The sequence below is a fragment of the Lepidochelys olivacea genome, assembly GCF_965140295.1.
Source record: "Lepidochelys olivacea isolate rLepOli2 genome assembly, chromosome: 1".
NCBI lineage: Eukaryota > Metazoa > Chordata > Testudines > Cheloniidae > Lepidochelys > Lepidochelys olivacea.
Genome location: NC_140411.1, coordinates 265,778,816 through 265,803,399, shown reverse-complemented (window position 1 = coordinate 265,803,399; position 24,584 = coordinate 265,778,816). Strand labels below are relative to the sequence as shown.

Genomic DNA, 24,584 nt, shown 5'->3' with positions numbered 1-24,584 from the left:
ACAGAGCCCAGAGGAATCTAATAGCTGAATAATGCTCTCCAAGTAAATCTATTATTAAACACTTACACACATAGATATTATACATAGGAATCATAGCAAGGTCTATACTTAAGGCTGCCTAAGGGTTTCCATTTTAAAGGACATTTTTCCATTGTTTTTTAATGCTTTTCTATTTTCAGCTGAAATTTGATATGTTTGCTCTCAGTCAAGGGACATATTTTTTCTAACCATCCTTCCAAATCAAGTGAGCCATTTTCAAGTATGAAAGGGTGAAAAAGGCAGTTATTCTGCTAAGAAAAATGTTATCCTCTTTCTTTGAACAACTCCAGAGCTGATGGAATCTTAACATTTGGCAGAAACATAGCCCCTAGGTTGTAGATGTGCCTTTGATTAGTCTAGTGAAAATCACATTTGATTTGGCAGAGTTAAGATTTAATAAATGTTTTCCACACATATGCACTGTACTTTCTCATACCCATACACAGAGAGCTAGCTGTATAGCACACATACACACACAGATATATAATGGACCCTTGGATAGTGCAGCAGGAGCTGGGGGAATGATAGAGATGTATGCCAATCCAACCATTCACAAACCAGGAAAAATTAACTAAGGGTGGGAGAGGCCAGGACCAGAAAAGACACCAGCACACACAGCTCTTCTTCACCCCCTCACAGCCCAGCACCCCCCCACCCAGGCCCTCCAGACACCCACTCCCCCATGCCCTGCCTCCCGGCTGCACTCACCGGCCCTGCTGGGAGGCAACTGTCTGCTGAGCTGAGCTGCCAGTGCAGCCGGGGCTGGTCCCGGGGTGGGGAATCGCTCTGGCTCCTCGGGAGTGGTACAATCAGCCAGGCCAGGGCCTGCCCCAGCTGGGCTCCCTCAGGACCCACTTGCCTGGAGGGGCCCAGTCAGGCCCCACACACTGTCTCCCCCGAACTGGCTGAGACTAGCCAGGCTTCTGAACCAGTCCTGGGCAGCTCAGCTCCAGGGAGACAGGTGGAGCCCCACAAGTGGTGGGAAGCAAAGACTGCCCGGTGCCGGAGGTGCACTGGGGTCTGGTCAGGGGGCAGAGAGAAGTCGGCGGATTGGAGCCAGGGGATGAAGAGGAGCCCTCGGCGGTCAGGCCGAGAGGAGCAAGTGGTGGGCAGGGTGGGGGGAGACAGCGGGCTGGCGGGGTCTCAGGGCACAGTGCAAGCAGAGCAGGCCAGGGCTCCTTCTGAGCATGGGCCCGGCTCCATAGCACCACTGGCACCATTGTAAACCTGGCACTGCTCCAGACCCCTCTTGAAAGCATTTATGTTTCACCTAGATGCCCTAGAGGGGCAGGACTCCATCTCAGATACTCTTCCGACTCTTACAGGGTCACTTGCAGTGTTGTTGCAGCTCTGTCGGTCCCAGGTCATTAGAGAGACAAGGTGGGTGAGGTAATACCTTTTAATGGAAGTTGGTCCAATTACCTCACCGCCTTGTCTTACCGGGTCATCTTTCATATGCAATATTGTTGTAGCTGTGTTGGTCCTAGGATAGTAGATAACCCAGGAAATTGAATTCTGTTGTTCTAATAAAATATATTACCTCACACACCTTGTCTCTCTAGGCTCATCTTTTTGCATTTCCTTTTCATCCTTCAATGCTGTGCATCTCCTCTTTTTTTTCATCCTGCCCAGACCTATGTAGTTGCCCCTTATTCCTTCTTCCTAATCTTCAACTCACTGTTCCTTCTGCCCCCTACTGCTGCCACATCCTCCCCATTTCCTGTGTATACACATGCTTTGGGGCGTCTAAAATCACCAAACGCAGAGTGAGGGGCCCATTTTTGAAAACTGGGCTCTGGAGGGATCACTTCCTCCTTCCCTTGCCATGCAGCAGTCTCTTTGGTAGGCATTTAATAGTGTACAAACAACATCTTAGGACAGGAACTATCACATGTCGTATCTACTTGACACTACAGGGGGAATTTAGGCAGACAGAATGTAACTGGCCAAATTGCAATTTGGCCAGGATACTGAGGCTAATTCTCTTTCAAAAAGCATTGTGGGATATTCAGGTGGTATATATAGGCCTAGCTGTACTGTCTGACCCCAGAAATTTAGCTTGGTTTTATACCTTATCTGAATGATGCCACTTCCTGCAGCAACGTGCCCCTAGCTTCATTCTGGGGCATTATTTCAAATCAGTCTTGATTTGGATGAAAGCAATCCTGAAACAACTGAGCACAGTGCTGCTTAGTTTTGAGATTGGAACAGATCAGATTACTAACCTTCATTTCCTCCTTCTGCCTTCTCTGCTCAGCTCCCCCTGCCCAGCATTGCACAGTGGATCCTTCCATATGATTTTGTCTGGAAGGAGTTCCTGAGCAGGTCAGAGGAATAGGTGAAGAGTGATGTGGTGAGTTCCTTCCACGCAAGCCAATGTGCCAAGCTTGCCATTTCCAGTTTTACCATTTTCCACTTGTCTCACAGAAGGAAAACTGCGTCTGTGGGGACCTCAGCATGCCAGAGACTAAACTAAGATCATCTTATTTGAGCTGAGGCAGGATTTGATTAAATTCAGATTGTCAGAGGTGTAAGATTGTTTCATTAGCAAAAATGGGCTAATGGCCCTTCATCGGCTGCACCACGTCATGACATGAAGGTTCTTTCCAATTGCCTCTCCTCCATGCAGCTGGAATTGCTTTCTCGCTCAACACTAAACTATGGGATGTTTGTAATTAAGCTTTTTTCCCCCTTTTCTTTAAAAGTAGCATTTGGAGCTCCATAAAGTCATCTGGAAGTGCCATGAGCCTTTGGACTGAGTTGGATGTGCACATGGCTGCCAGGACCGGATATCTATTGGCGCAAATGCGAAGCTTTGTGTTGGAGCTGGGACACAGGAATGTAAAAGTTCGAGAGACTCTGGCCAGAGTCCTGATCTCTCCAGATGGTCACAGGATATAAACTGCAGCTGGGAGGCAAGTTCCAGAACCCTCCTAGAGAAGCTCTGAGGCTGCAGAATCGCGTTAGACAAAAAGGAGAAGATGAGGAAACTTCTGGTGCTGCTACTCCTGACCCTGGCCCTGGCAGTCTCCTGCTATTGTGAAAGAGGTAAGGGGACACAGCATTTATCTCACCTGGAGTGTTCTCTGAGTGTATTATTGAACACTTAAAACCTGAGAAGACTGCCTGCTCAAGAGGAGACCTGATTGGGGCTAGGCAGTATACAATGGGCTACTGCACTGGCAAGGTGTTATATTATATAGGTCACAAATAAGAATGGGTTTGGGGGTCTCCAGCCTAATCCAAAATAGACATTTGCCTCCACTAGGACACAAACTATTGCACAATTGGGCATGACTGGCAATCTCAGAAATCCAGTTTAGGATTTAGGTGAATTAGCAAAACTAGGTCCCCAGTTTTGGACAAATGGATTTCGCTGCAGGTCAGAATTGAGAGGAATTAGCTAAACTGGATGGACACTGGGGAAGGCTATGTTATATCTGACAACCCTGGAAAGTTGTACCGTGCCCAGAGACATCTGAGGAGAAAAATAAAGCTACACTTTTTAATTCCATTGAAATATGTTGGACTGGGAGAGGTTTTGAAGGCACAATGGAAAAAATGGCAGTGATACTGTTAAAAAAATATGGTTATAGGATATAAACTACAGCTGGGAGGCAAGCTCCAGAACCCTCTTAAATAGGAAATAGCTGAAGTAGCCATAGAGGGGTGAGCTGCACAGCTGGAGCGGGGTGGGAGACCTAGATCTGAAATAGCAAGTGTTCAGCCTCTCTCTGCTTTATACAGAATGGACAGGGATGGGACAGGAAGGGTAGAAAGCTTGCCCTGTACTTGCCTGTACTACGCCAGTTCTCGTCAGTGTTAAATTCCTCTATGTTAAAGATGACCCTGTAAACGAAATACGCTCTCACAGGCATCAGATGGGTGAGAAATTAGTTAATATTTTGCAACACAGTTTTTAATCTTTGATTGTTTTCCCCTCAGAGAGCTTCTCTCCTTCATTCCTGGACAGTCTGCTCTAAAGCAGCTATTGTATACCAGTCTGTTCATTAGTCTGGGTCCTTTATCAGTTTCCATGTGGAGTGCAAAATACAGATTGGCTCCACAAACCTAGAGATTTCCAGAGGGCTCCATTCTACAGCAGACAGCATGTTGCCCTCTGACATTTCGTAAAGACTCATTGTCTCCTGGTATAGGTGGCACACTTTGGATAAAACAGGAACTGGCCAATACCTTTGCCAAAACTCACAGTTGAACTCCTGAATCTTTCTAAGGTTAAAAAGCATTAAGTTAAAGACTCCCCATTCCCTCTCATCTGCAACCTTCTCCTCAGAGGCGGAGGTGAAGGGGGTATCAACGTGGTCACTACTTTCTATCTCCCTTAGTACAATCCTTCATCTGCCTGCCTTACCTGCTGGTAGTGTCTAGTACAGGAGGCTGGGGGTCAAATGTCCTAGTGTCTATTCTCTGCTGTGTTACCCTAGGCAAATCACTTACCTCTCTGTGCCTCAGTTTTTCCAGCTGTAATATGGGGATTATAGTGCTTACCTAAATCACAAGGTAATTGGGAGAATTAACTAGTTAGTGTTTGGTGATCACCTGGAGATCCTCAGATGAAAAACACTGGAACTATTATTAATCACATTATTACTAAGACTCTGATGAGGGCTGCTGCTCTGCTGGGTTCTCTATGGCTAAGGGCTGGGGGATTCAATGCAGTGTGGGAGTCAGTGCTCTAGACTCACATGAACTTCAAATGAGCACAGCACTGGGGGACAGGTGCATGGGGTGTACTGGGGCAGAATGACCATGACGAGGCTGCCTGGGGAGCTTTGACTAAAGATGGGGGTGGTGTGAAGTCTGCTTATCTCCTCTAGGGGCAGAGGGAAGGGGATGGGGTAGAAGAAAGTTGGCCAGGTTAACTTCCCCCGCCTGCCTCTGGTGGCAGGTTGTTTGCATGGCTGAGAAGAGGAGCTGGGGACTGCTTGGGGGTAGAGTTCATTTGGAACGTAGTGAATAAGACATCTACTATTTTCCCCTTTCTCTTCACTGTGGTGAATGTGACACCGCAAAACTGCTGGTTAGCTCTCAGACGCTGCTAGGTAACGGCCAGATTCTGATGCCCATGCTCAAGCTGAGTAAGACCTTACTCTGCAAATCAGACCCATTGAAGTCAATGGTACTACTTAAGTAAGGTGTATTTAACATGAGCCTGAGGGTCACAAGCTAAACCTAAATGACTTAGGGTCAAACTTGGATACCCAGACTCATGCTGAATAGCACCTTTCTCCACAAATAGTCTGCAGGGTCTGATCAGACAACAAATGTGTCTTGCTGGTGTAAATGCACACGGTGCTTTGGAAAAAACCACAACAAAAAACCACAACCCTCCCCCCAAAGAGTTTACAATCTAGCAATTAATCAACATATTTATGTTCCTAAATCTTCTTTGTCCCCTTAAATACACTTCTAATACAACAGCAGATGGGATTTGCCATGGGTGGAAGAGCGATATGTGAAGAACTAGAGCAGAGCCCGTGTGGTATGGAGTGGCAAACAGAGTATGGCCCCCAGTAAGATCAGAGGGAATTCCCCTTGGGTGATTGCAGGGACCATCGAAGGTTAGAATTAAGAATGAATTTGGTACATACAGTGGGTTCTTATGTTCTTATGTCCCTATCCTCTGGTTGCCAGAAGCTGGAATGGGCGACAGGGGATGGATCCCTTGATGATTACCTGTTCTGTTCATTCCCTCTGGGGCACCTGGCATTGGTCACTGTCGGAAGACAGAATACTGGGCTAGATGGACCTTTGGTCTAACCCAGTATGGCCGTTCTTATGTTCCTCTTTAGATGACTGGAAAGCTGGTGTTGTGACACGAACACAGACATTACATTCTTCCCTGTACCTCAGTTCTGGTCTACAGTGCTCCAGAGGGCAGGACTATTCCTAAGTATTTTAATACCTGCCTCCTCTTCACATTCTGTCAAAGACCCTCAGCTCCTCAGAGAGAACAAAGAAACACACCTTCTCAGTGGAGAAGGAGGAGAGATGGTGCCATCCAGGCTGCGTCTACACTAGGCATTTTGGGCAAAATTTCCCATTATTTCTACCACCACTGAAGTTCTTTTGATCGTATCTCTAATGTAGACAGGCTTCCCATCTTGGCATTTTTATCACTATGTCATCTTGCTCCAAGCAAGCTGAAATGACACTATGCATTTGTCTACACTAGAGCTGGAGACATGATTCCAGCGCTGGTGGACATACCTGTGCTAACGCTGATCGGCAGGAGTGGCTAGCCATCCTGAGTATGTACCTATGTTCTTGGACAGGATCATACTTGGAGGGATAGCCCCGCCAGCTGCTCACACTGCTGCAGCCACACTCCTGTTTGCAGTGCACGGGGCTCAATCAGAGTTAGGTCAAGTATATCTTTGTGAGCTGGAATTTACACCTTCCCGCTCTCATGCAGAGATACCCTATAAACTCTGGTGACACTGATAGAGCTGAACCAGTATTAGCAATGGTGGGAAATTTTTGCCCCAGACTTCTAGTGCGGACAAGGCCCTAGTGGGGGCAGAGAGATAAAAATTCCCAATGTGGGAAGGGAAATGATGTTGCCCAATAAGGGAGGGAGATACAGTCATCCAATGGGGGCCAAGGACTGGAGTCACTTGTTTGGTTCCTGCATGGTATCCCCTGACTCCTATTCTTTGTTTTCCAGATTCAAAGGACTCCTTGGAATCACACGGTGTTGAAGGTGAGTATCTTGCTATGACTTTCCCCCATCTCTGCAAGTGTCTCAAGCCCTGCATCTGCCTCCATCTTTCCCATTATCAGGATTAGGGAATGAGTGAGATGCTTATGGAATCCTCTCGTTTCTTTCTCCTTCCTTGACCAACACTGAGATCTATAGCAGGTGTCATCATGAGTCCTCTCGCCTCAGCAGAACACCCGTGACAACTAAAGGTCCAATTTTCACATGGCCTGGTGGAACTGAAGACCCTGCAAACAGTAGGAAGCAGGCAGCAGTGACATGAGCAGGCTGAGGTTTTCAACTCTCAGATAAACCAGGACATGAGGCAGGCCAGTCAACAATCATGTTGCCCTGGGAGCTACATGGGGATTAGGGTGTGAGCTAGCTGAAGTAATAGCAGAACAGAGGGATACCCATAATGGATGTCACAGAATGGCAGGGCTCCTCTGTTGGCTGGAGTTAGAAACATGCAGGAGTTAGAAACATGCACCAAGCTGCTCAGTTAGTAGTTCTGCTGACTTGCTGTGGCAAGAGAAGCTTATTAGCTCCACTGGGATATGAGGGAGATGGAGTGACAAAGAGAGCTAGGGTTTGGGACAGAGAGGTCCCTTGAGGGAAAACCTAAGAACAGTCAAGTGTTGGGAGAAAGTTTAGGCTGAGCTTTATGTTGTATCACTGCAATTTCAACTAGCAGAAAAAGGGTACGTTTGGACTATGTACTGACTGTGCATATTCTGTTCAGTTCAGGGTGGGACCTGAGTTTAGGGTCTGAAATGTTCCCCTGTCCCTCACTCTGCTCTGCAGCCTGGCTCACAGAAATCCATTAGGAAAACTATCTCCTGGCTCTCTTGGCCCCCTCTTTCCCCTCTCTTGTCCCATAGGTCGAGGGATAAATTGCTGCTGGGGATAATTAAAGCTGGAATTTCCCAGAGAACCAATCAAAACATGGGGGGAGGGGAGGGAAGAGAGAGAGAGAGGAGAGAGAGAGAGAGAGAGAGAAACACCTTTACAAGGGAGGTTGTAATTGCTGGCACTTCTTACAGTGAAGGTTTATTTGTAGGTGGTATTTCAGACCTGACCTGAGCTCAGCTTGCCAGTTGGTCCCCAGAGATAACCCCTTCTCTCCCCATGAGCTGGGCTCTCTCACTGGCCAACTAATCTGGCATCAGAAAGAACATTTTGCTGGCAGTTGAAAGCCTGGGTTAAGGAGCTGAGCTGAGCTGGGAATGGTACAACCTCTATGCAGGAAGAGCCTGGCAGCCATCTCGGAGCATTCCCCAAACACAGGTATCCAAAACTCTCCATGAGTGCTCAGTGTGCTGGGGGAAGGGGTGCAGGGTCCTCTGTTCTCTCAAGACTCTCCACACACGAGCACTAGGATCTCTCTGTGCAGAGATTAGCGGTGTATTTCCCCGTTGGCAATAGTCTCAAAATCTTTCCGAGCACTCTGCACACATGGGCACCAATATTCATAAGCACAGCCTTCTTACAGTCACTTAAAGGTATTCTGGCTGCGTGGACACCAGTGTCTCAGCAGGCAACAGCCAGTGACACAACCTCCACTGCCTTCAGTCACCTTGGGGTGCTCTGAAGACATTGGTACCAAGGCTTCACTGTGCAATGGCCAGTGGGACAGTCCATATTAGGTTGGGTCAGATTGTATAGAAGAAGGCAAAACTCTAAGGTCATCAGGACTGGAGAGAGAGGGAACCATGTCCCTGCAGATTTGGGGCTTGAGTCTCTTCTCCTACTGCTCCTGTGACTCCACTGACTGCAATAGCTTTGCTCCAGATTTACATCAGGGTAAGTGACAAGAGACTCATGCTCCTGGAGTTCATGACCAAGGGGGAACTTGGCCCTGAGACCAAGTAGGTTGGAGTGGAGGGGGAGATAGGTCCCTGCAACAGTTGAAGAGAGGGAGACAGAACTGTGGAGGCTGGGGTAGGCAGATGTGCACTGGGAAGTAGGGTGGGGAGTGACTGTGATGAGGGATAGCAGGAGTTCCATCTCCAGAGGGCACTCTAGTATTTGGTCTAAAGGAGGGCAGCCCCAAAGCTCTAACCCACCGTTCTATTCTCCCATGGCAGGTGTCAAGGTAAAAAGAGAAACAGCCAATGCCTTTGTGAGGAGGCAGAAGAGGTCCTACCCCTATTATGAAAGGTAAAATCTTCCCTACCTCACCAGCTGGGTTCAGGACTGAACTGTGTATGGATTATTTCAGAGAGAGATAGGAAGGCAGTGGGATCTGGCAAGGAATTTGATTCATGTCTGGGATAACATCCTCACACGCAGAAGCAGAAAAAAAGGATGCCGGAGACACTTACTGGAAACAAGTGGCCCATTCTTCCTTAAAGGGCCATAAATATCCCCTGAGGAGTCTCTGACAGACATAGAATGACCATAGTCAGCTTTACATCACCTCCGGTAAGAGCCCCCAGCACAGGGGCATGCCAGATGCGTTGCTTGGAGTATTTCAGGAAGGGGTGTACTTGGCTAGCATTCCTAGGCTGCTGGTAATTCTGGCTAATTGAACTGCCCTTAGGGGCCAGGGAGAGTGGGGTGCAAGTTAGAGGCTGCTCTAGCCTGCATCAGAGACCAAAGCAACCCACTGCACAGGGCGCACTGAGGAGGTTTCATCTTTGCCTTCAGTTCCTGCTCTGAGCTCAGCTCTGCTGCAGGGATGAGGTCAGATCAGACTGGCTTTTCATTCTGACTAGGCCCAGATACTATAGCAAGCAGACCTTTTTTTACAGCACTCCTGGAGACAGGGACTCAGAGAACTTTGGCTGACAGATTGACACAAGAACATGCTTCACATACGTCCTGGGAGAGGTCACCAAGCTACATCTCACAGAGGCCCTGAGGGATAAGACATTTCTAGTTGAGCATCGTTGGATGGTAGTTAAAGGCTTGGGTTTAATCCCCAGTTAGTAAAGCTTCTGAAAGGATAACTAAGGTTCCTGGGGTAAAGTCCCAGCTGGTAGACCCGACCCACTCCCCTGGAACAATAACCAGGGAGCCTGGGTTCTATCTTTAGCTGTTAGAGCCTTGTGGACAAGATAGGGAATTGGCTTCAATCCCCAACTGATAGAGCTCCCTCCCATGCCTGGACATTAATCAAAGGGACTAGGTTCTAACCCTTTGTAGGTAAATATCATATTCACTATGAGGGAGTCCATCTCTAGGGAATGCTGGGTAATCATTCTCCCTGAGTTCAGCAGGTGGCATAGGAGTCTGATGAGTCATGAGTGGCATCTTTCTCTTTGTCTACTGCAGGTACTATGAATTGTACAAATCCCCAATGGAGCTGAGGAAGGAACAGTGTGAAAACTATGCCCCCTGTGACTACCTGTCCGAACATGTGGGATTTCATGCTGCATATCAGCGTTACTTTGGGAGATTCTGAAGAAGAGACTGTCCCTTCCCTCACCTGGCTAGGGTTCAGTCTGACCTCCATAAAGACTGGGGTAGTGGGAGGAAGGGAAGGAAGGAAAAGGGAGAGGTAGATTGGGCCCACTTCAATTCTGCTCAGCACTGATGAGTGCACAATGGCAAAAGTTACCCCATATATCCATTTTCCAGTCCGAGACTGCTGAATACTAGTTGTGATCCTTCTACCAAAGGCATTCCCCTCTGTGGCCTCCCATGGTATTTTGAGCTTCTTCAGAGAAAGGAAGGTGAGGAGAATCCATCTTATCTGCTTCCCACAGAAGTTCCAGAGCAAGTTTAGAAAGAGGAGATTCTTCTGAAGAAACTCAAAATATGACAAAGGGTGGCAGCAAGATCTTTTGTGCTCCCTCCCCTGCCAAAAAAATACAAGATGAGGGGTGAATAATATGAGCAATACAACAGTGCGTGTGGGTGTGCTGTGGAGAGCAGCGATCCTTATGCACTCACTGGAAAGGGAAGGGTCCTGATGCTTCCTGTTGTGAAGGGGAAAGTTCAGCAGTTTGCCACCATCAGGTTCCAGAATGGGATGATCAGCCCAAGTGTATGTTTGTGACAACACATGAACCACTAAAGGTTTGGTAAAAAGAAAAGGAGTACTTCTGGCACCTTAGAGACTAACAAATTTATTTGAGCATGAGCTTTCGTGAGCTACAGCTCACTTCATTGGATGCAGTCAATGGAAAATACAGTGGGGAGATTTATAAAGGTTTGGTGGTTCCATTCAACTAAGCACCTTGATTTTATATACTTCACTGAGCTTCTTGGACCTGCAAAATTGGGGTGGAAATCTCTGCTACTTCTGGTACACCCTGTTTCTGGTCAGGCTGAAAATACCCAAACAAAAAGCTGTTCCTCAGAATTAGTTGGGCACTTATGTTTCTGGTCCTGGCTGAAACAACAACAACAACAACAACAAATATACAGAGGCAGCTGTAAAAATAAAACAAAAAGTTAATTGAATTTTTATGAATCTTCAACAAAAAAAGGGGTCAGTTCAGGGTTGGGTTGGGTTGGGTCAGTGCCAGGTTTATCCCAGTTGGTTTGCCGATCCCCAATATGTATCTTTCCTCTTTGCAAATTCATGCAGGTATCTTTTTATGAGTGTTATGCATAAGCAACTTTCTGAAATTTCACCTGTACCATCATATATTCTGTTCTGTAAGGGAGATGTCAGGTTCTCCAGAGGGGCAGGTGTCTGCTTAGCAGCAAAATTCAGATGGTGGCTGGTGAAATCATCCCCAGCTGTTGGCTATAATAAACGCTGGTTAAGTAAAGCAGGTTTGTGTTTTGCTTCTCTCTGTTCATGTGTCCAGCATCCAGTGGGGAGTGAGAGGTGGTGAGATTCAACTGGGGTGGAAGAGAGGTCTGGAAGATAAAGCTCTCTCTCTGTAGCAAAGATGGGTACTGAACAGGAAACAACAACATTGGCCTGATTCTCCTCTCACTTATCCCAGTGTTAATCAGGAGTAATTACATTGAAATCAATGAAGTGATACCTGAATAAGACTGTGTCAGGGAAAGGTGGATCCTACTTTACCATTAGTTGAATTCTTCCTTCCCCTGGAGAGACCTTCTTCATACTGGGATAAGAGGTGAACCCAGTCCCCATGTTCATGTAGAAATAGACTTAGTTCTCACTGACCTTAATGGGAATCCCAACTCTCCCCTGGAGGAACGTACTCTTTTGGAAAGAGAAATAAACGTTTTTCCTTCTCTGAGAGTCTCACTCCAACTGTAAAGAGAAAGAGATGTGGGTCTGAATGAAATACCTGCCCCTCTTGGCTCTGCAGTTGAGAGAAGGGCTACAGGAATGTCTAGCCCCAGATAGGTACCTCGTATTGTACCATGTGGGTGAAAAGGTACTAGGCCTTTCAGTCTGCACAGCGTAGGTATATATCTGAGCTGGGTGACTGGAGCTCCTTCAAAGACACAGGCCAATTGTTCCTTCTATAAGTGGAACCCCACCTCACTTGGGGACAGCGTGTGTTTGTGGGATACACCTGTAACAAACTGAAATAACGATGTACTGCTGATATGGGCATCCTAGCAAGCTCATAGAGATAGTGTGAACCTTATGGAGCGTGTATGGTTTGGGATGGGCTTTGTTTAGGGCAGGCATGCATCGCTGAGTGTGGAGGGTAAAGTATACACAGAGGGGTCTCACAGTGGCACAAGCTGCTTATAGTTTTGCAGCCCTCTCTCATCATTACATATCCTCTGCTGCCACCTAACGGGCATTTCATTTCACTCAGTGAAAGAGCACGTGGCACCACTAAAGCATTTTACATTTTCAGAGCTCTGCATGAACCCTGCACTCCAAATGCAGGCTAATCTCCCATTATCGTCTTGCTAAAATATACATAGAAGCAAAGGCCTAAGGGTTCAGTGGGAAGGGATAAATGGCAAGTGGGCATGATATGCACAGTCAGATTTGTGAACTGACGCCAACTCTGAAATTCCAACCTAGATACATGTGGGATTTATCTCCTGATTAGTTAAACAGTGTCTGCACTAGGCATAAGATGACTAAGCAATTGCTTAGGGCTCTCAGCAGCTTGAGGGGGGGGTGAGGGGGGGCTCTTCGCTTTTTTAGTATGTGTTGTGTGTGGGAGGGGGGAAAAATATTCCTGCTTAGAGCCTTCAAATGGGGTAGCTCTGCCAAAATTCAAATACCCGATAACAGTGGTTCTCAACCATTTTTATACCAGGACTCTTTTCAGTCTAGCTGGGATATAGTCAGGATTGGTTAGTCTAATCTAATTAGCAATTTGGGAAGGGCCAGGGCCTTGACATATGCTTGTGATCCTTCCAAAGGGGACATGATCCGAAGGCTGAGACCTCATGCTTTAAAAAATAAGGACAGAGATGACTGGACAGTTCAAAGAATTAGAAGGAGGTTGGCTGCCTTTATTACATTGTCCTCTGAGGCACAATGTGACATCAGCACAAGGGTGCAAATGCCTTTACATCACTGACATGTCATGACCCAGTGTTATAACATTCAGAGGCAGTGTCATGATATAAGGATATCATGCCAACCCCTGATTATATTTCAGCACCAATGATGCCTATGTCATCTATGTGGTGGCACAGGGACCACTGTTCCCTCTAAGCTGTGTGCGTCTGCGCACGCACACAGATTCTAAACCCTGCGCACACGGCGAAACACCGCACGCACAACAATTTGCACAGAAGACATTTTTTGCGCACACGGCCTGTCAAAAATTAGAGGGAACATTGACAGGGACCTGTTTCTTTCAGATGAACCAAGCCACAAACACCCCTGTGTACCTGACCGGCTAGTCAGAGCATCATCCTTGACTTTCCATCCATAATCCCATCTGACCCCAGTGCTAGCAAACTGTGCTAGTGATTGAATCTCCTGTCTCCCTTCCCCTGCCACACATAGAGAGAACTGTTCTTTGGCTCTTGTTCTATGTAGAGCAATCATCATAGCCCACAGAGCATGGTAAGTGAATGGGAGGGCTCATCACAGCCTAATGGGTGGGCGGTCACAAAGAGGTGGGAAGCTGCTGTTGCGGGAGGATTAGTGTAGATTGCTGAATGGGGCCCAGCATATGCAACTTTTATAGAATCATAGAATCACAGACTTTAAGGTCAGAAGGGAAAATTCCTTCCCAACCCCAAATATGGCGATCAGCTAAACCCTAGCATGTGGACAAGACTCACCAGCCAGACACCCAGGAAAGAATTATTTGTGGTAACTCAGATCCCACCCCATCTAACATCCCATCACAGGCCATTGGGCATATCTACGGCTAATAGTTGAAGATCAATTAATTGCCAAAATTAGGCTATCCCATCATACCATCCCTTCCATAAACTTATCAAGCTTAGTCTTGAAGCCAGATATATTTTTTGCCCACACTGCTTCCCTTGGAAGGCTGTTCCAGAACTTCACTCCTCTGACGGTTAGAAACCTTGGTCTAATTTCAAGTCTAAACTTCCTGATGGCCAGTTTATATCCATTTGTTCTTGTGTCCACATTGGTTCTGAGCTTGAATATCAAAGGGCCCGCAAAAACTTTGGGCCATCCCTATTCAGGTCTGTTTCTGTGTTGTGCAAGCTGCTTCTTACAGGGTATGGGGCAGCCTCTCCCCCCCAAACCAGGACTGCTCCTCAAAATGAGCTCACGTGGAAGCCCTAAATTGGAATGGGACATACAGCCTCTCGCAAGGCACTAGTTGGAATCCAGCCAGTCAGCAGGGACTGAAAGTTGCTACCTTCTGTCCCTGTTCTGTGATGTGTAAAACTAGCTAGTGGGTCTCAGTGTAGTGCATTTATGGGACAAATGCCCACATCACCTGCAACTTTGGCCACTGTTTGGCTCCTTTGTTGGCAGTCTCATCCAGGGAGGCCAAGAACAGCAGTCTTTCATTTGGTGAGGAGCAGCTGGCAAGCAGAGCTTGGTTGCGTAGCTGAGTCAGGCACCTTTCACAAGCAATATATTCATTTAAAAATATATGAAAAAGGATTAGAATGGGATGGGCAGCAGTGTGGTTTGAGAGGCTAGGACAGGGTAGGGCAAGAAGGGAAGAGGCAGCTGTGTTATCTGTCGTGCCAGATGGGTTCTGAACCAGAGAGGCATCTCAGTTCTGCCTTTATCAGAACCCTGCATTCCTTTAATGTTGTTCATTAAACTTTTGGCTGGAGATAGTTTATTTCACTCAACCTCATCTTGTCATGTAAATGCACAGAAGAGAGCTGTCTTGGGTGCCTCATAGGTCTGAGTCTTCTCTCTCTCTTGGGACTATTAACGGGATTTGAACAGGGCCTGGCATAAGGAACCTTCATGAGCCAGAAGGAAAAGAGAAAAGACCATAGGAAATCTCAACATTACGTGAACTGATAAAGACCAGGTGAATGCATAGCGATTGGGACTGGAGTAGAGGAGAAACTGTCATTTAAAAGACCTAGACCATTTCTTTTGGATATCATTTTTACAAAATTTATTTTAAATTTGGAGCTATTACTTCCGATATGTTCTCGCCTTGGTTCTAAATTACTGTCCTCCAAACTGCAGCCTGAGTCCGATGAGTGATCCCAGCTCTGGGAAAGGAAAAGAAAGAATATTGACTCATATCTGAGTGTAAATTTCACACTGCAGATTTGTTGGAATTCAATTTATGACATTAAAAGAGAAAAGAGCAAAACATCCATAAGAAAGAGAGGGCAGCCCCCTCTTCTGGCTCTGTGGGAGTTCAATGTCCTGTAGAAGATCTCCTGTGGACTCTGGGATGACAGCTGATCTACTGAGCTTCCTGCTGTTGCTGATCTTCTCCCTGCTGAGGCTGACGAGAGGTGAAAAGGTTGTACTTTATTTGAAGCTGTGAAGTTGCTCAGAGAGTGGCTGCTCCAAAGCCCATTGTGGATGATGGCTGTATTTCCATTCTCTTCAGTGGGCTTTGAATCAAGCTTAGCATGAGAACTACTTTGCTTTCACTTGCTGTGTACCATTTCTCACCTTCTCTAACCCTTCTGATTGCATTGTTAGAAATGCCCTCCGTTTTCAAGTCACGTTTTCCCAGGGAATGTTTGTGGTTGAACATCAAGGAAATGGCCAATCAGTACAATCTTTCTTAGATGGTACAGAGATGTTCTTGGTAATTTCTCCATCCCATGTGACTGCGTTTGGGATTCTCCCAAAAAATATTTAAGATACTCTGGGTAGAGAAGTTGTGTCCCAAAACAGTGAGGTCCATGCTGTTAATTCCACTGGCCCAGTCAGTGCTTTCACTTAGGGGCCCTTTTCCAAGTGAGGGGTGAGGATGAATGTTCATGGTGAACTGAGTGTCTACTTGTAGTCAGCCAAATATCAAATAACTGGATATGATGTTTAGCCAAAGCCCACTTAAAACCCAACAGTGAAAAGAGCAATCAATTATATTATCACATGCATTATATTGATGTATGATTACAGAAGGTTTTCAGGGATAAGAACCACTATCAACAGTTAATCAGCTTTCAGAGTAACAGCTGTGTTAGTCTGTATTCACAAAAAGAACAGGAGGACTTGTGGCACCTTAGAGACTAACCAATTTATTTGAGCATAAGCTTTCGTGAGCTACAGCTCCGATGCATCCGATGAAGTGAGCTGTAGCTCATGAAAGCTTATGCTCAAATAAATTGGTTAGTCTCTAAGGTGCCACAAGTACTCCTTTTCTTTTAGTTAATCAGCTGTACAACCACACAAACAGAATACACTAGATATTATTTTCTGTTATAGGGCCCAGTTATAATGTATATAGTACATTGTATATCGTAGCGCCTAGGAGCCCCAGCCACAGACTAAGACCCCATTGTGCTAGGCGCTGTATAAACACAGAACAAAAAGGCAGTCCCTGCCTTAAAGAGTTTACAATCTAAGACAAGAGATAACAGATAGATACAGACCGGGAGTAAATGGAAACAATGACACAATATTGCTGAACCATTGTACACAATCTGTACGAGCGGGGAACGGAGGAGAGGCAAACAGAGGGAGTTTGCCTGGGGGCAGTTCCCACAGAGGTTTTTGCCTTTCAAGCTTCTGTGAGCAGTAAATACAACATCTGAAGAGGCTCTTAGAAGGAAGACAATATGGATAGTGAGTGATCAGCTGTTGTGATCTGCACAGGATGTGCCATGTTTGTCTTTCTCCCAGAGGATAGAAGCAACTTTTTCTGTATGAAGTGCAAGCTGATCTCCACATTAGAAGAGAAGGTTAAAGGACTAGAGACCCCAGTATCTAGAGGCAGATATGCTGGAGGGTAGGGATAAGGTTCAGGGTGGCCTAGACAAATTGGAGGATTGGGCCAGAAGAAATCTGATGAAGTTCAACAAGGACAAGTGCAGAGTCCTGCACTGAGGATGGAAGAATCCCATGCACCGTTACAGGTTGGAGACTGACTGGCTAAGCAGCAGTTCTGCAGAAAAGGACCTGGGGATTACCGTGGACGAGAAGCTGGCTATGAGTCAGCAGTGCGCCCTTGTTGCCAAGAAGCCCTAATGGCATATTGGGCTGCATTAGTAGGAGCACTGCCAGCAGATTGAGGGAAGCAATTATTCCCCTCTATTTGGCATTGGTGAACCTGCATCTGGAGTATTGTGTCCAGTTTTGGGCCCCACTACAGAAAGGATGTGGACAAATTGGAGAGAGTCTGGTGGAGGGCAATGGAAATTATCAGGGGGCTGGTTCACATGACTTATGAGGAGAGTCTGAGGGAACTGGGCTTATTTAGTCTGCGGAAGAGAAAAGTGAGGGGGGATTTGATAGCAGCCTTCAACTCCCTGAAGGGGGGTTCCAAAGAGGATGGAGCCAGGCTGTTCCCAGTGGTGGCAGATGACAGAACAAGGAGCAATGGTCTCAAGTTGCAGTGGGGGAGGTCTAGGTTGGATCAGGGCATCCCAAGCTATTCTAGGGCCCTATGCAGCCCCCCCTACTGGGGGGGAGGCCTCCGTGGGGGGGGGGGGGGCTGGCCCCAGGCTGCCCCGGGGGGAGGGGCTGGCTTGGGGAACAGGGGGGAACCACCCCCCAGCACTCACCGGCGGCGTGGCTGGGGCTAGACCGCTGCACTTCCTGCTGCCGGTAAGTGCAGGCCCAGCCCTACTGCACTCCTCAGGGGAGTGGGGGTGGGGCTGGGGCCAAACCGGGTGGGAAGGGGCGGGGCGGGGGTGGGAAGAGTCGGGGCAGGGCGGAGCAGGGATGGGGGCTTTGGGTCAGGGGTGGAGTGGGGACAGGACTGGGGTGGAGCAGGGGCTGGAGCAGCGTGCAGTTGCACAGCGTACCAGGAAATGTGGTGCCCCAAATCTCCTGGTGCCGTACGCAGCTGTGTACTTTGCATATGGATAAGGACAGCTCTGGGTTGGATATTAGGAAAAACTTTTTCGCTAGGAGGGTGGTGAAGCACTGGAATGGGTTACCTAGGGAGGTGGTGGAATCTCCATCCTTAGAGGTTTTTAAGGCCTACCTTGACAAAGCCCTGGCTGGGATGATTCAGTTGGTGTTGGTCCTGCTTTGAGCAGGGGGTTGGACTAGATGACCTCCTGAGGTCTCTTACAACTCTACGATTCTATGATTCTACTATTGATCAGCATGATAGGCAGTGATCTCAGCACACCAACAACCTAATCATTGTCAAGTGTTAGCTTGCATGATTAGTCCAACCAGCTCCATTAGGATGAATAATATGAGTACAGACTGTTCATGTGGTTTAGGATTTGTAAGATGTGGAAGATATTTTGTTAATAATTTGCTATGGGACTGTTTTTATCCCACATTATGTAAAAAGCCCTGCAGATAGAACATCTACTTTGATGTAACAGGGCTAGAGCTGGCTGAAAAATTGATTTTCATGCTATGAAAAATCATGAAATTTTGATATTTGTTTTGTCCTGAGCCAGGACAAAAAGCCAAAATTTCAACATTTTTCACATCATGAAATTCCAGAACAAAAATACCTCTTTGTTTTGGTTCAATCAAAGCATTTTGTTTCAATTTCAATGCTTTTTAAAATTTAAAATACAAAATAAAGTAAATTTTGACATGAAAAATAAAAAGTTACCATTCTGAAAATGTCAAAATGTTCCATTTTGACATTTTCAAAACATTTTTTCTAATTTTTTCACTCAACAAAATGTCATTGAAATCAATATGATTTTGTGAACAATTTCAGTTTTGGTGAAAGGGCATTCTCCAACAGACAACTGTTTTGACAAAAAAAAAAATTGCAGCTAGCTCCAACCAGGGCATCAGGAATAAATTCACCTCTCTAGTGCACTCCCACAGCATTGCACAATTAACATATTGCATTACAGGTTCCTACACTTGCCACTGAAGCACTTGCCAGGCAGAGTTAGGCTACCGGTGGTCCACCCGACTACCTTCATCCACCTACCTACCTTTCTCATTAAAAGGGAGTGGAGACACTGGAGATATAGTTACTTTTGTTCATTTAGGGGGCTTCTTCCATTTGTCAGAGCTGAGATAAATTGCTGCACGTGGGTCTTTGTGCATTTGAACTGGCAACATGCAGAAAGCCTCATGAGTAATGTCCTCACTGCACCCAATGCAGGGAACACAATGTGAAAGGCAACCTCAGAGCCATAGCTCTGAGCTGAGTAGCCCCTCACCGCAAGTTTCTGAGTCTGTCTAGAACCTAAGTGAGTATTCTACCACTTCCTAGACCCCAAATCTATCTGAGACCAAGTGAATGTTCCTTTCTTCAGCCCTGTCACTGTGTCCTAACCTCATATCCTCTGGCTATTGCATGCATTCCCAGCCTACCTATGAACACTCCTTAGGCCTCCAATATTGAGCTTCATGAAGTGAAACAATGGTAGTATCCTGGTCAATATTCTCTCACAGGGAAACTGGTACAAAAATGAGCAAAGTTGCATATGTGCTGTTGACAAGCTCAAAATGACAAGCTGTTGACAAGCTCACTGTGCTGTGAGCTTCTAATGCACCACCGTGCACTCTGGGATCTCTGTAGCAGGACAAAAATAGTAGAGACAATCTGATTTATTGACATACATATACACACAAACTAACAGGGTCCCATTCTTGAGGATAAACATGTATTACCTTTATGTTGCAGGCCGTCTCCCACATTCTTATGGATATGGCACCAGATTCCTTTGATGACCAGTACCAGGGTTGCTGTGAGCAGGTAATGGAAGAACTGGACCGAGGAGACTATTTCCAAAAGGAATTGGGTAATAATAAGAACTATTCCAGCATCTGGGAGAAAGCAAAGCTGGTCTGGTCAAAAAAGCCAATGGCTCTGCTGAGGGAGATGCAGGAGAATCACGCCGTAGCCCTCATGGCTTACACCATGAACACCTCGCTGCACTCTGATTTGAACTGGGCTGTCTCCAGAGCTGGGAGATCCCCAGAGCACTACAGAAACAGCTTCCCTTTCAAATACCTCCACTTCTACCTGACTACAGCCATTCAATTGGTGAGGAGATGGAAGAGTGGCATCACAAGAAAAAAGTGCTACCAGGTGCACCGGGGGGTAAAAGGCCTGTATTTTGAGGCTGAGTTGGGCACCAAAGTGCGGTTTGGCCGCTTCACCTCTACTTCACTCCTCCGGAAGGAAGCACAGAGATTTGGGAATGAAACAATATTCACCATGACGACTTGCTTAGGGGCAGTTGTGGAACACTTCTCCCACTACTTCTACGAGAGGGAGGTCCTCATCCCACCCTATGAGATATTCCAGGTCAGAAACTTCAGCCGAACACCAAGTGGTAACCACCTCTATCTGTTCTCTGTGGGAAATTACAGCCAATACAACTGCCAGCTCCTGAAAGGTACTGTATGTAGAAACTCTCATAATGGAGACCCAGGGTGGTCTTGACAGGCACCCCTGACAGCTCACCCTGCTGCACCACATCACATGTTTCAGGCCTAATGTCTTCCCTGGGGCAGAGGAAGCCAGGAGTGTCCTATGATTGAGTGTGCACTGTCATGGGTTTTCTGGCTGCTATGAAAGGTGGTGTTGGTGGAGGGATGAAAGTGGACATTTTGTAGTGTATAGGTTAAAGTTCTAACAGAGACTGCTTGCTAAGGAACCTGAGTCTAACCAGGTGCCCTTCCTTCCACGCTTCCATTACTCCCACCTACATTCCCTTGGCAAAATCCCAGCATGATGCTGGAAATAGCTGCCAGAACTGCAGAGCCATCTACAACTGGGGTCCCAATGTTGCTAACAGTGGTGAAGATTAAACAGAGTTAGCAACAGTCAGAGGTTTTGGAGGGGTTATAAGAATTACAGTCTGGATGACATTTAATTGACAAACAGCTGGAAAACTTGCATGTGGATCGGAAGTCCTGGCTGGAGCAGGCTGTGGTTCCTTACCTTATTGGAGAGTGATGTGCAACGTACTTATTCAGTGGGCTCTTAGTTTTCGTCCCAGGACAATAATGGTCAATGCAACCTTTGAGCACAGAACACCATTCAGAAAATGAAAGCAACTGCCTAGTACTAAGACAAAATAGTAGGTAGACTTGAAGCACAGACTGCTTCTGTTCATGAAGTTGACAGCACAGCAGCAAGTTGCTGCTCCAGTGCAGATCTCAGTCAATAAGAAGGGTCATAAACATTCCTTGCTAAGTCCTTTCAGGACTGTGGTAGGGCAGACACCAAAAAAGGCAGCAATCTGCAGAGAGAGTGGCCTTTTCATAGTTCAAGTTGCAACCAGCTTCCATTATATATATAAATATATATACTGGGCACAGTGTGTATGTTGCCTTCTGTAATTGGCATGTAAAACCAGTCTTTGTTTAGCTGCAATGATACAGGCCTGTGTTTTTGGAGGTATAGGACCAGAATTTTAGTCCCAGCTCAGCAGGCGCATGTAGTGTAGAATGGCGAGGCGAAGGTTTCTCACTAGTTAAAGTTGCATTCACAATGCCATTGTAAGTCTGATTTTGATTCCTATTGAAACGCCAACAAAACCAAAAATCTGTCACATTTTTAGGGCTAAATCTTATTGTCAATTAGAGTGTATTCTGGAAATGCTGATTGAGTAAGTGGGTTTTGAGATTTTTTACTTTAATATGGTTCTGTAACAAGGTGGCAGATTTTTATTAACTGTGTTAGAATTCTGCATAAATCCGACGAGTAAATTCTACTTACTCATTGTGGCAGGTGAGGTTTAACTCCACCAGGATACAAAGGAGGTGAAGAGATTCTCTGGACAGAATTAGAGTCTTGGACAGAGAGGTCTCTGCAGGGAAACCTTAGAAACAGCCAAGACTGAGCTGAGATTTATGTTGTGCTATTATTCCAATTACCAATACAGTCAAACTTGAGGAAGGAATAAGTTTGGACTATTATGTTATGAATTCTGGGCAAATATTTGGTTTTGTTGTTGTTTGGTTTTTATAATCTGAACCTGTTCAGCAGAATGAGTGTGTTTATTCATTTAAAATATTTTATGAGGAAATGCCAGTTCTAGGAAGGAGCTATGTTAAGATGTGCATTGAAGCTCTAGGCTGAATTTCTAAAGAACAAATCTTTTGATTCTTTTGCAGCTTCAAGCAGCAAGAGCTGTATCCACACTCCTCCAGTCACTGTCTTTCTTTCTTGTGTGATCAGTGCTTTCTTCTACTCCACCAGACAGTGACTCTTTCCCTGATCACAGAAGGATTCATGTGCTGTGTAAAAAGGAATGAGTTATGGGTGCGAGGGATTTACAGTAACCAGCCACAGAGATGACTGATGCTACAAGGTGCTGAACACCTCCTGCAATTTTCCCTCTAACTCCCCTGACTTCAATGAGTTAAGGGTGCTCAGAATTTCAAAGGAGGCGTTTAATCCCTAGCAAAATCAGGCTCCTAGGTGTACATTCAAAGTAGGGGTGTAAATAGGGTTTAAAAATAGTAACCTTTTAACCTATTAAAATTCTATTAGTTGAATGGTTAACTGTTAAGGAGTTCACATAGGGAACTAGAGGTAGGGGGGGGGTGCTGCAGCACCCCCACGTTTTATGCGGGGCTTCGCTGCCGCCTGCACCCGGGATCCCGGCTGTCGGCCTGGGCGTGGGGCTCTGCTGCCTCCCTGGGCCCGGCATCCCGCATGCCAGCCCCGGGATTGGCATTCTGCCTGCTGCTGGCCCCGTGCCTGGCACTACACTGCCACCGGTCCTGGGACTGGGACTTCGCTGCCTCCCTGGGGTCCCGACTGCCAGCCCTGTGCCTCTGCTGCCTCCCCACTCCCAGGGTCCCAGCTTTTGCCTCACACCTGGGATCGACCCTGTGTGCATGGCTGGGAGCCGGGACCCCTGGCTTGGAGGGCAGAGCAGTTTAATCGTTAACTGAAACCGATAAGACTGTACTTATTGGTTAACTGGTTTACCAGTTAAACTTTTACATCCCTCATTCAAAGTAGGAAGATAATAGGTCTGTGTGCATGCTGAAGAGCATGGCAAAGACTCCAGTCAATTTAGGTACCTAGTCTGCAGGGCTTTGGGTACAACCATACAGTAGGAACTCTTGAACCACTATTTGTATTCAGAGTAGCAGCCGTGTTAGTCTGTATTCGCAAAAAGAAAAGGAGGACTTGTGGCACTTTAGAGACTAACCAATTTATTTGAGCATAAGCTTTCCTGAGCTACAGCTCACTTCATCAGTAGCTCATGAAAGCTTATGCTCAAATAAATTTGTTAGTCGTTAAGGTGCCACAAGTCCTCCTTTTCTTTTCACTATTTGTATTAGCATTTCTTTTGCAGGTCTTGGTAGGTTCTCTTGAGTTAGTAGTAATACCACCCTCTGGTGGCCATTAAGAAAATACCTGCAAATTCCCACAAAGGGAATTTACAGAAATTGTAGAGACTATTGAGTTGTGTCCATTTTAAAGAGAGGTTGATGTTATTAAATACATATATATATTTCTATTGCTCTGTTTTTCAATGTGTAATATCAGTGATAGAATTCACATCCCATACTGAATTCTCCTTTCCAGTTTAACTATGTTCTTTCCTAACTTTTAAAGGTTAATTAGCATTCCTGCAAGGCACCAAGGCAGTAATCCTGAAATCCTCTAATCCCACAATAGCTATAGCATGTTAATGCAAATTTCCCTCTCATATTGCCTCCCTCCAATATGGCTGGAGGGACCACATCTTGGAGATGAAATTGTTTTTTAGCCTCTGTCCCATTTTGTCCTTGGACTGAGCTGAGACTACCAACCAGATGATAAATTGTGATAATTTAGTTGTGTAATGTAGACATCTGACCACCAAGTACTGAACTGAGATTCACTAGCACATTCTATATAGGCTACAAATAGCCATCAGGTGGCAACAATTTTCAGCCAGTAACTATCAACCTGAGCTGGCATGGAATTGGTGATCAAAAGGCAAGAAGTTCCATATTCTATGCACCATCCCCCTGACCTATGCACTATGCACAGAGCTAGTTGTCTATATTATAGACTTGAACTTAAAAGGGCCTAGCCCTTTGGCTCCCCACAAACTGCTGATTGATGAACAGCTGAATATAAAGAAGGAGTTGAGGAGAAAAGCTTTCTGCAATCTGTGGATGAACAGCACTATACAAGAACTAAATTCTATTTTTTATTCTCTTTGAAGTCAAGTGGCTGGCAGGTGCCCTTCTCCAGCGCACACCACTATGCCCATGTCCAGTCTAGTCATTTTGCTCCTTCTATAGCCCAACACATTGGGTCTTTCAGCAGTTCAGCAAGTAAATCCTCCCTCAACCTACCTCACTCTATCTCCTGTTCAACTGAGCCAATAATTAGTTTTGTTCCTAAACTATGCAGTCAAATCCCTCCTCCAATCCACCCTGCAGTGTCCTTTCCTATCACAGATCTTCCCCAGCACCGCAGCTGGGATTCTCCCCAAA

The 24,584-nt window shown here is 46.2% G+C and overlaps 2 protein-coding genes across 2 annotated transcripts; both read left to right on the top strand.

The window, feature by feature from the left end:
* The first annotated feature begins 2,397 nt into the window (after positions 1-2,397).
* Positions 2,398-11,484, top strand: LOC311514667 (osteocalcin-like). Its single transcript, XM_084617285.1, has 4 exons — positions 2,398-3,087; positions 6,728-6,763; positions 8,848-8,920; positions 10,037-11,484. Exons 1-4 carry the CDS (start codon positions 3,021-3,023, stop codon positions 10,164-10,166), a joined length of 306 nt encoding a protein of 101 aa, XP_084473411.1. The 5' UTR covers positions 2,398-3,020; the 3' UTR covers positions 10,167-11,484.
* A 3,984-nt stretch (positions 11,485-15,468) lies between these two features.
* ART4 (ADP-ribosyltransferase 4 (inactive) (Dombrock blood group)) lies at positions 15,469-22,345 on the top strand (the record flags this gene model as incomplete). The annotated part of the gene is made up of 3 exons (XM_084618016.1): positions 15,469-15,540; positions 19,810-20,527; positions 22,254-22,345. 3 exons carry the CDS (start codon positions 15,469-15,471, stop codon positions 22,343-22,345), a joined length of 882 nt encoding a protein of 293 aa, XP_084474142.1.
* Positions 22,346-24,584: the final 2,239 nt, after the last annotated feature.

Excerpts from the sequence above, each read along its gene's own strand:
- LOC311514667 (XM_084617285.1), top strand. The coding sequence starts at position 3,021 with ATGAGGAAACTTCTGGTGCTGCTACTCCTGACCCTGGCCCTGGCAGTC. Across the intron at positions 3,088-6,727 it reads CTCCTGCTATTGTGAAAGAG|ATTCAAAGGACTCCTTGGAA; the intron begins GTAAGGGGACAC and ends TTTGTTTTCCAG. Across the intron at positions 6,764-8,847 it reads GGAATCACACGGTGTTGAAG|GTGTCAAGGTAAAAAGAGAA; the intron begins GTGAGTATCTTG and ends CTCCCATGGCAG.